The 13490-nt window shown below is 45.2% G+C and overlaps 1 protein-coding gene across 1 annotated transcript in view; it reads left to right on the top strand.

Annotated features, from left to right (window-relative positions):
- The window catches only part of IKBKAP (inhibitor of kappa light polypeptide gene enhancer in B-cells, kinase complex-associated protein), a gene marked incomplete at its 5' end in the record, with an annotated part of 30036 nt that extends 18500 nt beyond the window's left edge, over nucleotides 1-11536 (top strand). Inside the window, 13 exons of the mRNA XM_009574399.1 lie at nucleotides 511-659; nucleotides 1508-1631; nucleotides 2098-2195; nucleotides 3384-3585; nucleotides 4988-5049; nucleotides 5543-5605; nucleotides 5718-5778; nucleotides 6590-6703; nucleotides 7359-7470; nucleotides 8623-8750; nucleotides 9145-9299; nucleotides 10340-10418; nucleotides 11388-11536. Of these exons, the coding sequence (XP_009572694.1) occupies nucleotides 511-659; nucleotides 1508-1631; nucleotides 2098-2195; nucleotides 3384-3585; nucleotides 4988-5049; nucleotides 5543-5605; nucleotides 5718-5778; nucleotides 6590-6703; nucleotides 7359-7470; nucleotides 8623-8750; nucleotides 9145-9299; nucleotides 10340-10418; nucleotides 11388-11455 (1415 nt within the window). The remainder of the gene's footprint in view (nucleotides 1-510; nucleotides 660-1507; nucleotides 1632-2097; nucleotides 2196-3383; nucleotides 3586-4987; nucleotides 5050-5542; nucleotides 5606-5717; nucleotides 5779-6589; nucleotides 6704-7358; nucleotides 7471-8622; nucleotides 8751-9144; nucleotides 9300-10339; nucleotides 10419-11387) is intronic.
- Between the last annotated feature and the right edge of the window lie 1954 nt (nucleotides 11537-13490).

The following is a 13490-nucleotide window of genomic DNA, read 5'->3' as shown; positions in this document are numbered from 1 at the left end:
TAGAAACCGGGGGGGGGGGGGCTCTTGCAGTTGGGGACACAGAGGACGTCAGTTGGCGGGTGGTGAGCAGTTGCATTGTGCATCACCTGCTTTGTATATCCTATTATTGTTGTTATCATTGTTATTATTACTGTTCTACTTTGTTTTATTTCAATTATTAAACTGTTTTTATCTCAATCCATGACTCTTCCTACTTGTGCCCTCCCGATTTTCTCCCCCATGCTACTGGAGGGGGGTGGTGAGAGGGGGAGGAGCGAGCGGCTGTGTGGTGTTTAGTTGCTGGCTAGGGTTAAACAACACTGTTGCACACTTAACAAGTTACTATGCTTGGGCTGGTCCTTGAAGTTGCCCAGGAAAGGCAAAGTAACCCCTCCTGCAAGACAGAACTAGCCGTTAGTTTGAAGGTCCCTATCTGATGTCAAGGCTGTGTTTGATAATGCATCCCTCCCTCAGAGCGGGATTCCACTGCTGGTAGTGTAACGGATCATATGCTTCTTTATCTTGTTACAGAAAACATTACTCCAGATGTCAAAGTTGTGAGTGCAGAAGAAGCACTGAAGTACCTGCTTTTCCTTGTGGATGTCAATGAATTGTATGATTATTCCTTGGGGACATACGACTTTGATTTAGTCATCATGGTGGCAGAAAAGTCTCAAAAGGTGTTGGCTTATAGTTCCAGCCAAGGAACTATTTTTTTGCTTTCCCAAAGGTTCTTTGTAGTCTGCAGATCAGCCCACATGTTTTGTTAGTCATAGCTCTCTACGCAGGCAGGATTCCAGTTGCTCAGAAGTCCTATGTGTGCTTGGGATGACGCTGGGAAAGTGGCATGTCTCCACACCCATTAGTACTTCTTGAGCAGAGCTTTGGAAACTTGCTCAAGGTGAAATAGGGCTCTTGTAGAGCAGCATGGCAAAGTAGCTCTGGGGAAGGGAGGGACCGTGGTCTGAAGTGTTGTGACTGCATGCCTTACATTCCCAGTTTTGTATTGTTTTGATTCTTGCTTATTTGGTGGTGGCAACGATAATAGTATGTGTCTTCCAGCAGCTTTAATTTGAAATCTCTGAATGGAATGCTCCTCAAGGTCTTCAGAGTTTCCTAATGTTATAGCAGAGCCTGCTATCCATCAGTTAAAACACCCTATTCCTGTTAACAGGTTTTATGACCTTTACTGTGGGGGAAATTGATCAGCTTTACAAATGCAAATTTATACGTGATAATAGCTAATAGAAAACAATATTTGATATGATAAATAGGCTTGAATTTTAAATGTTACCAGCCTTTAGATACTGCTGAAGTCCATGTGGGAGCCTGGTAATTTAAGTTAGTCATTCCTGTCAAGAGTATATATACAGAATTGATTCTTTAAGATGGCTTACATTTAAAAAAAAAAAGCCTTTTTAGTGTATTATCATACAATTTCAAATATGGGACTGTCTGTTGGTGAATATTGGGGCAAATAAGGATCTTACCAGATTAGCTCAACTGCAGTTTTTATTATTCTTTGCAGGACCCAAAAGAATACTTGCCCTTCTTAAATACCCTCCGGAAAATGGAAACCAATTATCAGCGATATACAATAGACAGACACTTGAAGAGATACACAAAAGCTCTTGGGCATCTCAGCAAATGTGGTAGGTGTCTTGCAGATGCAGTGTCTCCAAGCAGAAACTCTGCAATGGAACGCTTCCATTTTGGAGAGCCTTTGGGGAGAAATAGCTGAAGAAAGAGAAGGATTGCACAAGGTCATCTTCCCTCCTGGTAGTGCATGGTTAACTTACTTCTGCTACATGTTTTTTGTAGTGTAGCTTGGCGCAGTGAGAAGGGAGCGAGAATGTTTTCTGCTCTGTGATCATGAAGCATAAGTCTTGTTTTGTTCCTGTTGAAGGTGGCTTGTCCCCCGTTAATACTGCTGGCAAAAGTGGAGCAAACCTCAAGGAAGTGAACACCTTGATTTACAGTAGTAGAATAGGTGCTTTTGTGCTCTTCCACCTAAGCACCTCTAGTTGCTTCTTAATGCAATGAACCCAGACTGGCTGGGAGCCATGAGAGCCATGTGCTTTCTCTTTTATTGCTACAAAAAATAAATTATTTCTGCAGGTCCTGAACACTTCTCTGAATTTCTGAACTTGGTGAAGGATCAGAATCAGTATTGTGAAGCCTTGAAGCTGTACCCCTCTAGCACTCAGGAGTACAAGGTGTGTAAGCACATGACAGTGCAGCATGCAAGCTTTTTATTCTCTCACACATGCGGTTGCACGTCCTCGGCCCCTTGAGTGAGGGCAGGAATGAGACAGCAGCTGCTTGCATTCAAGTTTTACAGGTCATTGCTATTCACGTGTTGTCTGAGACCTTCCTCTAAGATAATAGCTGGAATGACTCTCAGCACTGACCCTGCGAGGTCTGGTCATCGAAGGAGTGGCTGTTATTTCTTTGATCCCGTGATCAGGAAAGCACCTGGGGGTCCAGTTTGTGCTGCACTGTCTTGTGGTGTGCTGGAGAACTCCCGTTACCACAGAAGGACTTTCCTTCCTATCTTGACTTTTGTGATACCAGCTTTCTGTCTGGCACTTGCAGGTTGAGTGGGGACATTTTGTTATCCTTAAACTATTCTGAAGAGTACTAGAGAGCTTGGGGCACTTGCAGATGTGCTGTTTCCTAGCATGTAGTGTCCCTTGTTGGTTTCAGTATTACTGAAGAACTTTAGTTTGCTCAAGGCTGAGGTAAAATGTAAATGAATGCATTTAATATAATTTAATTTAGATATTGTAAATACAGAACACACAAGCCTTTGTAAAAGAAGTCGATGAAGAAGTAAGAGGGGAAATACAGAAACTCACTCTGTTTGCAACACAGTGAAAGCAGAAAGGACTCTTTCCTCATGAGGGAGGTCTGTTCCTGACTCTGGCTCATTTTTTTATTCCCTCTGTATTCTTCCAGTCAAATCACCCGCCCCTTTTTGATGGAGATTGTGAGCTTTGAATAGCATAGTGAAGCTCAGGATATTGATTCACAGCAGCCTGTGCCTCTAGAGTTGCAGGGCTTGCATCCTCCCTTGTGCCAGTGTTTGACTCCTGGAGTAAGTTGGTTCAGGGAGACATTCTAACAAAAACTGCTCATGTGAGTCAGAAAGAAGGGGCCTTTGCCTTGGCGAGTTAGGTACTTGCCCGAATCTCTTGCTTTAGCTCTGTGAAATGTCTCCATGTGCTAATCATCAGCCCTTGGCTTGATACAAAGTTCGAAATGGGGTAGGAACATTGTGCCTGGAGGTTCCTTGGGGAAGGGGGAAATACGCTTTTGTTGATGGGCACTTAGTTTTTACTAATGGAGGACTGCTACTGACTCTACAGCTGATTTCTTATTTCTCTTTTGTCCCTTTCTTGCAGGATATCAGCGATGCATATGGGGAGTACTTGATTCAGAAGCAGCTATATGAACAGGCTGCATTGATATTTGCTCGTGCTGGCATCTTTGTAAAAGCACTTGATGCTTTTCAGAACAGTGGCAGCTGGCAGCAAGCCCTGTGCATGGCGTCACAGCTTGGTTATACAAAGGATAAGCTGTCCAGCCTGGCACGGAGCATGGCAGGTAGGCCTTGAGGAGATGGAAGTGTGCAGAGCAAAACTGGCCGCTGTTATTTTTTGTTCATTTTGATTTTTCCTAAGATTTAGTGAAAACCTCAGTCATCAGCAGTGTTCTTCTTAAAGAGAGAACAAAGATCCCATGTTTCCCAAGGGTTTGTGTGATTGCACATCACCTTTGTTTCTCAAAGGAACCAAAAGATCTTGGAGCTGAGTTGCTGGCTACCCAGGAGTTGCCAAGCTAGCTGTGGCCTTGGCTGCCCCATGCTGACTGCTTCTTGCACTTTTTCCTTGGAACCGGTTGCTAAACTGCTATTCCAAATTGGCTCCTTAACCTCAGGGCATAGAGATACTTTGAAGTGTCTGACATGACTGAGGCCTCTAGACATCATTGACATAAGTATTGTGCCTAGTCACAGACCTTAAAGACTATTGGATAATTCAGAGCTGTGTCTTCATGTTTTCTCATGAAAGCCTGCTAGCAGCTAGGACCAATTGGTACTTGTAAAGCTATGTGCCATCCTACTGCAGGAAAAAAAAGGTAGCTGGTCTCAGAATTTGTGCTCACTAGGCATAGCAGACTGCATGCATGAGATGTGTTGTGGACCTGGCGTACATTTCAGCAAGAGAAATGGAGCATTATCCTGACTTCTGCCTTACTCAGGGGCAGAGTTTATGAAGGGCCCACTTACGCAGTGGGAATATGGCTCCTGGGAGCGTAGTCTTCCAAAGTTGGATATTCCAGTATTTTCTTTTTCTGACATTTAATGTGATTTGGATCCTTCATGTCTTGCCTTTAATATTTTTTCTGGTGCCCCTCTTAAATCACAACTGTAATTTGGCGAAATGAGCACACACAGCTGTCTTGGATGAGATTGCTTTGTTTGGGTAATTTCTTTTTTTTTTTTCCTCGTGTTGTGTATCACTTGCTCTCTTACATTGCATTCTAGCATACTAACCAGTGCCAAAGCTGGTTCTGACTTTTAGGGGTCTAGAAGCCCTGAATCCCACAAGCTTGATGGTTGCTGTCCATACCACAGAGGGCAGGCAGCAAAGTGCTCCCTGCAGATAGCAAAGCTGTGATACTCTGAAGCTTTCAAGAGAGGTTTCCTTTCTACATCCTGGCCCCCTCCACTTAAGAGACTCTTCCCTATTTCTGTCTCGGACTGGGGGAAAAACTCCAGCTGGCCTTGAGGAACGTGCACCAGCAATTTCACAAACAACTGGCTGATGATGTTGCAAATAAATGAATTCTTAGCATCAGGCAGCCCTTCTTTTTACCTGGCAGATTGAGTAAGTGTGTGAGCAGGTAGAAAATGCCTCAGTGAGTGGGATTTTCCTCTACTTTGTAGTTTTGTGGCACAAAATCCAGCTGCTTCCGAAAAACTGAACTCTACCTTTTCTTGTAGGAAAACTACTTGAACAGAGAAAGCATGCAGAGGCAGCCATACTCCTGGAGCAGTACACTCAGGTATTTGTAATCACCCTCCTGTCTGTGCCCCAGTAATATCCTCTGTCAGAGATACATGCCGTCTGTGTTTTCTCTATTCTCCTGGGCCACATGTGACTCCGTGCATGCTGACAGCAAAACAGTCTGTGCCATGGGCTCTCTGGGGGAGGGCACAGCAGGTCCAGGAGAGGCAGTGAGCAGGGTGGGGATGAATGCTGTGTCCCTGAATTTTTCCACTCATGAAGCTGCCTCTGCTTTGGTATGAAAAGCTTTTGTCTCAGAGAGCTGAAGCTTGAGGGCTGGAGTAAGGAAGACAGAGTTCCAGAGGGATTTCCCCTCAGCATGGGAGAAGTAACATAGTTTGGGGTTTTTTTTATGTCAGCACTTCAGAGTACCTGGCACAATAGTGTTTTCCTGTCCTGACTGTGATACTGCTGCATAGAAATGTGCACCTGAATACGTGAATGTATATTACTAGCATTAGTAGCAGTGCATGGTTGCTCTTTCCTTCTAGGACTATGAAGAGGCTGTTCTCCTGCTCTTAGAAGGGGCTCTGTGGGAAGAAGCTTTAAGACTGGTAAGATATTTCAGAGCACAAGAGTGAAAATATTTCTTTAGAGTGCAAGAACAGAGGGAGGGGATCTGGGTTAGATCCTTACATAATACCTTGTTTCCTTTCCCTGATCCAGATTCACAAGTATGGTAGACTGGATATCCTGGAGACCAACTTCAAACCTGCTATTCTGGAAGGTGAATCTGTGCAAGAATCTGAGACTTCTCTGTGCTGTAGAGGCTGAAGAAAGTCTTTACTGGGTCTGTGGGAAGTCACAGCACTCCAATACTGGAAGCTATATGGAAGGATGCTTTGATTCTGCCTAATTGATGCTGCCCAGTTAGCTGCATTTGGCTCTACTTAATGCAGCTTGAAGCCCTGCAGTGTCATGCGCTCTTTTTAGCTTAGTCAAGCTCCTTTTGAGCTTTTCCAGACCTCACAGTCACAAACTGCAAAGGGGTCTGTGTCCGCATGTCCATGAACAAGGAGGACAGTCCTTGTTCCAGAGCACATGTGGCAGCAGAGCTATGGACTAAGAAAATGGCTGGCTGTCCTATAAGCTTTTATGAGTAGTTTTTGAAAAGTATGATTTGATAGCTGTATTTCCTTTCCATCCAGGAAAGATGGTTCATTACTATTGGTTGTTTTTCCTTTTCATGCTATGGGCAGTAGGCTTTATGAGTTTGGAAATTTTTTTCTTTAATTCGAACTTAATTAATGACAAGAGATTTGGCCACAGAGCTTTCTGCTCTTCCTGTATCAGAAACAGACTCTTGTTCTAGAAGATGCTTGTCTGGTGGGTTAATTCACGCCGCATCCAGGTGCATCTTGTTTGCTGGGCTCCTGTATTATAAGCTTTGAATTTCCTTCCACTTGAGTCCTTTTGTGTGTTTTGCACCTGACTTCTGAGCTTGTTGAAGGACTGTGCTCCTTCGAACTTCTTGTGTAAAAAATGCTTTTCTGGTTCTCTTGCACAAATGTTCATGTTCTGATTTTCTTATTGAGCAGCTCAGAAAAGTCAGCTGATCTTCCTAGATTCTCAGAAAACAGCATTTCTTCGCCATAAGAATCGCCTGCGAGTGGTCCGAGAACTGAAGGAGAAGGCTTGTGAGAGCCTGCAGGGTTGGTATTGAAATGCATATGACTTTCTCCTGCATAAGTAACTGTGATCATCTTTGTGGTTTCCATTTGCCGTGGTGGAGCTGTGCTCTCTTCTAGCTCCAGTGGTATCTACGACAGTAGAACAACATTCTTCTTACCCCCTCCTCACACCATACTTGGACTGTGATTGTTTGACCTTGCTCATTCTGTAAAGACAGCTTTATTTTCAGTGCTGTCTGTCTCACAGCTTTCATGGGATCAAAATGCACCTGAAAGCTCTTCAAAATGACAAACATTGTCTCCACAGTGTCAGCTTGGCTGGGTCAGACAGTGCTCAGCATGTGCTTTGCGCTGAGTACATACTAGGCAGCTCACACAGGCTCAGGGAAGTTTTCTGAAAGCAGAATGCTTTGTTCTGGTCTAGATTTGCTGCACTGAGATTGTCATCCCTCTGATTGTGCTATTTAATATCACAGTCCCCACCAGGGCAGAGGAGCAGTGTTTTTCTCACAATTGCTCTTTCTTCTCATGTGCTGAGTGAGTGGGGTTGAGAGCCATAAAGTTCTGAATCTGCCCAAGCTGTTTCTCCAACAAGCTATGTACATTACCCAGAGAGAAAGGTTGGAATAACTGTGACCTTTTTCCATACTGTGGCAGTTTTTAACATGTTTTGCAGATTATGAAATGCCGAATTGCCCAGAATTGGATCTTTTCTCTGAAACCAGCAGTATAGTGACAGCCAGCGACATGAACAGCAAATACTCACACAGCAATTCAAGAATATCAGCGTAGGTATCTGCCTCCAAATTAGGTAGTGGCTGCCCTGGCATCAGCATTTGGGAGGGCAGCTTGCTCATGCTTGGCATGCTCCTCCTCGCAGCTGTGCGTGCCTTGAAGCTGCTTTAATTACAGGCATTTTGTGGTTATTTTAACTCTTACTGGGAGGGAGACAGAAAATGCCAGAAGCTACTAGCGCAACAAGAACTGAGTGCCCAGTAGAGGAGCTGTGAACACAGACTCTGGGCAGGAGCTGGCTCTGTGGGTGTCGGGCATGTTGCCAGAATAGCTGGCTGTAGGAAGCTTGACACAGAATATGGGCAGAGCTCCTCAAACAAACAGCTTGTGCGCATGGCTTGTGCTCTTTGTCCTAGGTTTTGCACCTGATGGGTGGGGGCTGCTATTAAATCTCATACCGATGTCTTCCCACAGTAAGCGTCTGCGTTGCTTTTGAGTGGTCTTAAGAATGTGAGCTGTAGTGTGGGGTGGGGTATGTTAGACGCCAGTGTAGTCTGTGGGACCGATTCTGAATCCCTTAGCTGAAATGTGGAAAAATACAGTTGTGGAAAAACTGTGGACTTTTTAGGGTGTTTTCTGTGGCCCAGGTGAAAAGAGGAAGAGAATGCAACCTTAGTATTCAGCATACCTGTGTCAGACTGTGCTGATCATTTGGGGACATTATGCAACTAGTACCGGCCTATGATTAGAAGTTGCTTTCCTGTGATAACTGGCAGGAGCTGAGCTGTATTAGTGCACAGCTTGTGAAGACAGCAGAAATGAAAATGTGCACAGGCAAGCACAGACCCTGGCACCAACTTGTTTTAAGTGGAGCTCAGCTTTGCCTGATAGTGACTACTGCCAAACAATTTACCTTACTTTGTGCTTAGAGCAATGCTTTAACCTTGCTGGAACACAGAGCAGTTCTTTTTGTAGTAGAGAAACAGCCCAGCTACTGACTTGTGTTTCAGACCACAAAGGATATTGGTTGAGTAGCACTGAAAACATTGACACAAAGATACATAGGTTTACATGCAGTCCTCTCTCACGGGAGAGGGTAAGGACTTGAGTAACAAGTTTCATGCACGCTGTTGATGTTCCTTCAGACTTACGCTGTTACAGCTAATCCTGTTGTGCACGCTATAATTAAGCATCCTCCTTTTCAGGCGATCCTCAAAGAACCGGCGCAAGGCTGAGCGCAAGAGATACAGCTTGAAGGAGGGGAGTCCTTTTGAAGATGTGGCCCTTCTGGAAGTCCTGGGAGAAAATGTTCGTGCTGTTGAGACTGTGAAGGGTAGGACACTTGATGATCTTAATCCACTCCGCAGCTTGTGAGGACAGCTGCGGCAGTGTGCCCCCTCTTGTTCTTAATGGGTATGCTGGGCAGAGAACTGCCTGGTCCGTAAGACCATCTGTGTTGGACTTTAATTTAGTTCATTTGCCTCTGTGCCTGGAAGAACATGTAATAATGTGAGCTCTCCACATTTGAAGTTTGGGAGCAGAGAAGTAAGGCCTTGTCAGTGCCATGACAGATTTGTGTCACATTTGTACTTGGGCACTTTAGGGGCTGGGTAGGGACAGAACCAATTCTGATTTGCTGCTCCCCTTCCTATGCCCTGGTACCAGAGAAATTTATTTAGCATACCTGTGTTAATTGCTATTGTTTGTGCTTCTGTTCCCTCCTGCAGGAGACATACACATCCTTCTGCGGCAGCTTGTGCTGTTTGGTTATGATGAGCAAGCTGGGGCACTGCAGCAAATCCTGGAAGAGGTTTTGCAGTTGATGGAGACCTCGATCCCGGAAATCTGGACTCCAGACCTGCAGCAGAGCTCTGTCAACCCGGTCTGTGCTCATCTGCAATACCCATCACACCTGCTGTACAATACCAAGTATTTAGCAGTATTTTGCGTTCTCCATCAAAGAGTCCAGAATCCTTCCCTGGCTTTCCAGATCTGCTTTTTTTCTGTAGAGGTCAAATAGATATTCTGTGCAGTACCTGCCAAGTCAGTACACTGTAGATGTGTACAACAGGTATAGCCTGCTGTGTCCCTTGCACTGAATGGCACGCTGGACATGATGAGGTCTCATAAGGCTTGTGTTACCTTGTCCTAGTGGTGACTTCTTTTTGTAAGCTCTATCTTAAGCAATTTGTAGAACATAGGAACACTGTTTTCTTTTTAGGCCTGATGGTTGAAATGTTAGCATAGCTTTTATGTACTGGAATAGTGGTTGCCCGACCCGGTGTTGTGAAGTGAAAAGCTACCAGACTGGTCAATTTAGTCTGAACCAGTATATCATAAAGAGTATATTGCAAAAAGAAGGGTTATGTCAGGCTTCTAAGCTTTAGCTTCATGCAAAATAAGGAAATCATGAGGACTGCACTTAGTTCCCTTCAAAGTAAAAGTCTATTTCTAATAAGTAGTTTCTGAGCGTTCATGGTGAACACAAGATATTCTCCAGTATATTCTCCCTAACTACTGATTAGCAGGACTCTAAGGACAGATTAAAACTGTTCTATGTGACAGGGAGCTGAGACTCTCAAATGAACTTTAAATGTTGCTGGCACTGTAATATTCACTGGCAGGAAAGTGGTCCTGCCAAGTCATGACACTTACAATGCTGTGAAAAAGTAGGTGCTGGGATAAGGGTTCTGTGTCCTGAGAACCTGTCTGAAAGCCATTCTCTCTTTCTGCCTCTGTGTTAACTTTTCTGAGACATAGCTGGGCTTTGATCGCATGTTCCTGGTCACTTTATACTGTGAGGTCTCCTGCAGGCAGATGTTTCTGCTTTTGGAGACTAACAGCAGAGTTTTCTTCGTAGGTATCCCTGCTCTTAGCCTTGCTTTGTGCAGGTTGGAACATGGGTATTGCTTCTTCATACAGGTCCTGGGACCCAATTCAACTGCAAACAGCATCATGGCTGCCTATCAGCAGAAGAGAATGATGACTCCAGTTGTACAAGGTTAGTTGAGTCTTGGAGTTAGATGTGGGTGTGAAATGTCAGTGAGGTCAGTGGGCTTTGGGGCTGTCCAAGCATTGCTGCCTGCCAACAGTTGTAGCATTTATTCAGTTGTAGGAGTTTCTTGCTTTTGTTTATGGTGTACCCTCCTGCATTGTGGCAAGTGAGCAGCCCTCTTAATAAGGTTTTATTTGCTCTGAAGTTCTGTGCTAAAACTACTGTCTGAATCATGCTCCTGGCTTCCTGTGTGTTTAGTGTCTGTCTGTTGTGAGGGAATTGGAAGTCTGAATTCTTAGGGAATGTGTTAGATAATTCTGCTTGTAACTTACCCACTGAATTTTTCTGTCTGGCTTTGGCAGCCATGCCAGGCTCTTGACCAGGCCAGGGTACAGTCTGTCGTGGTGCTTTGGCATCCTGAAGTCCTTGCAGCTAATACAAACTTAGGACTTAGAGGCCTAGCAAGGGCTGGTCCCATCTCCCCTCTGTCTTCCCTCTTCCCCACTAGTCCTACAGTCTCTTCCCCTCCTAGTCCTGGAATTGCCTGGAGAAATCCTCTAATACACCTCTAATGCTACCTGCCTGTTGCTACTTGCCGGGGCTGGCTCCAGAGAAAACCTTGTGCCTCTTGTTCACATTTAACAGAGGCAGCTGGCTGTTGTGTATGATATCCCAGTTATTGGTGAATGAAGGGAGTTCTGCTTTCTGCCATTGATTGTTGCCTCCTTGTTCTGAACAGTAACAGTTAATGGAGAGGGGGCTTGATTTGCCCCAGAGATTTATTTCTGTAAGCAGTTCTGCTGGGGGCACTCTTCCATGCAGGCTGATGAACGGTCTCTAAAGGGAAGTGCTATGTGTCAGAGATTTCTCAGCGTCCTTTGATGTAAAGAAAAGTAAACTAAGTAGTTGACAGTTCCTGAAGAAACCATATTGCTGTTACCCTCTGTTCTGACACTTGTCCTGTTTGCCTTTCAGATGCAGAATTACTTATTCCACCAAAACTCAATAAAAATCTACAGTGGAAACTGCATCTTCTCCAGTAACTAAAAGCCAAGGAATCCCAGTGGACTCTGAACTGTAACTTTTCATATGATTTCATTATATCTTTACAAAAAACATTGTTGTCCTGGCGTTTCTGATACATTGTTCTTAGGGCTGTGCAAGTGAAGGGTCCCTCCACCTGATGCAACTGTGACTGTGACCTGTATGGCATCACGCTAATGGGGACAGCTGCTCACATCCCACTGCAGAGGTAGTTTGTGAGGTTGGGGAGTAACAGGGTGTGCAACTCTGAATGCTGCTGGTTGAATCCAACGTCTGCCTCCACTGTTCCCTCCCTTCTGGATGAAGCAACCCCACCAGTGTTGGATGGGCTATTTTCTCCGCCATCACTCCCTCCCGTGGATGGTACCTGCCATGATGACAGGTCACAGTTTAAACTGTTCAGCCTGGTTTAGAGATCTCACCAGTAAGTCTACCAGTAACAAATTGTTGTAGTTGCTAAACGAATGAGTTGTGTTTTCTCTGTTGAAGCTGGATGTTGATAATACCAGATTTTCATCAGAATTGCTGTTACATCAGAGTGAACCCTGCAGTGCCAACAGCCATTACTGTCCTGAAAGCATGCCCATTTGCACGAGGGAGGTCTTGGGTAGAGGAAAACATGAATAAAAGCGGGGCGGGGGGGGGCTGTCAGTGTCACATATTGCTGGGTAATACCACCCTAATTATCTGAGTTTAAAGATCAGCTCATGCTGCTGTATGGCACTGACAGATCAGCAGCTGTACCCTGATGGTGCTATGCGCTGTTGCAGAACGGTTTCAGCTGGAAACTGATCTAACCTCATACCTGAGAATTAGGTTTTACCCCAGAATACTTCTGCGATCTGACTCAAGAAGTAACAGCAGCAGTCCTGGGAGCAGAGGAAGGCAACGAGCTCTGCAGGCAAGGCTGGAAACCCTTTTAGCGGTAGCAGCCCCCCTTTCCCTCAGCAGGTTTTGGCCTGGCAGCTGCTGTGTTCACTGCAAGACATTTCAGTTAGGTGCTGTGGAAAAACGCCAGCACAAACAAGGCAATTCCTGTCTGTTGAGGTATCTAATGACACAGCAATGGGCTGTGTTCTTACGGCACGGCACTAGCATGTGTCTGGTACTGCAGATCATTGTTTTGGTCGTGTGAGAACTCCATCATATTGGGATGGCCATGTGGGCTTGCACTGTGCTATGCTGGCTTGGGCTTGTTGGAGTGGAGTAGTAAGACAATCCTTTGTCAGTGTTGCATGAAGCATTAGAGTGGTCTTATTTCCAGCTGTTCGGAGTTACGTGGCCTATTCTGGGTGGCGTGGGGATGACTTAAGCCTGTTGTCAAGTACTATGACTACACTGGAAAGAGATTCTCCAAGAGTAAAGCCTTGAGATGGCAAAACACATGAAAAGCTGCACAGGGTAGGAATGTTTTACTGGATCTGGGTCTTCAAAATGGTAGCAGAACATAGTCCAAGATGAAGTACAGAAGCCATCCTTCAGATCTGAGAAAGAGGTGATGAGGTAGTCTGGCGGTCCTCTCCAGGGTATGGAGGGCTCTGGCCCTGCAACTGAAACGTGACACTGACACTGCTGATTCCTGACATTCCTAAATCTGATGCCAGGAAATGCTGAGGTCTTGCGCAGCCTAATCTGTTATCTAGAAAGAGATTCCCTCTTCAAAGAACCCAAGAAAAGGTAAAACTACTGCCGACTTACTGAGGATCCATGTGCCTAAACACAGCAGTTTCTTTAATGCATGTATATGGGTTCTTCTGCTTTTCCATCTTGGCGATGGTCAAAGCTGAAGACCCTCTGGTCTTAGACATGTTTTCCTGTTCTCCCATCAAGGCAAAATCACTTCAAACCTGCCATCCAGGTGGAAGACCAGTCTTCTAAATCACTCGTATGGTAATTCATCACTGAACTCCATTGTCTTCCCCTAGCCCTCTCCCCCCTGAGCGAACCTTGACTAAGGAGCGGTAGAGCTGGAAGCAGCACCTAGTGTCCGAGAGCCTGCAGGGGGGATGTCCTGCCTCCTGCTTCCTACGTCTG

Source organism: Fulmarus glacialis, unplaced genomic scaffold, assembly GCF_000690835.1.
Source record: "Fulmarus glacialis isolate BGI_N327 unplaced genomic scaffold, ASM69083v1 scaffold25063, whole genome shotgun sequence".
Classification (NCBI taxonomy): domain Eukaryota; kingdom Metazoa; phylum Chordata; class Aves; order Procellariiformes; family Procellariidae; genus Fulmarus; species Fulmarus glacialis.
This window is presented reverse-complemented; position numbering and strand designations above follow the sequence as displayed.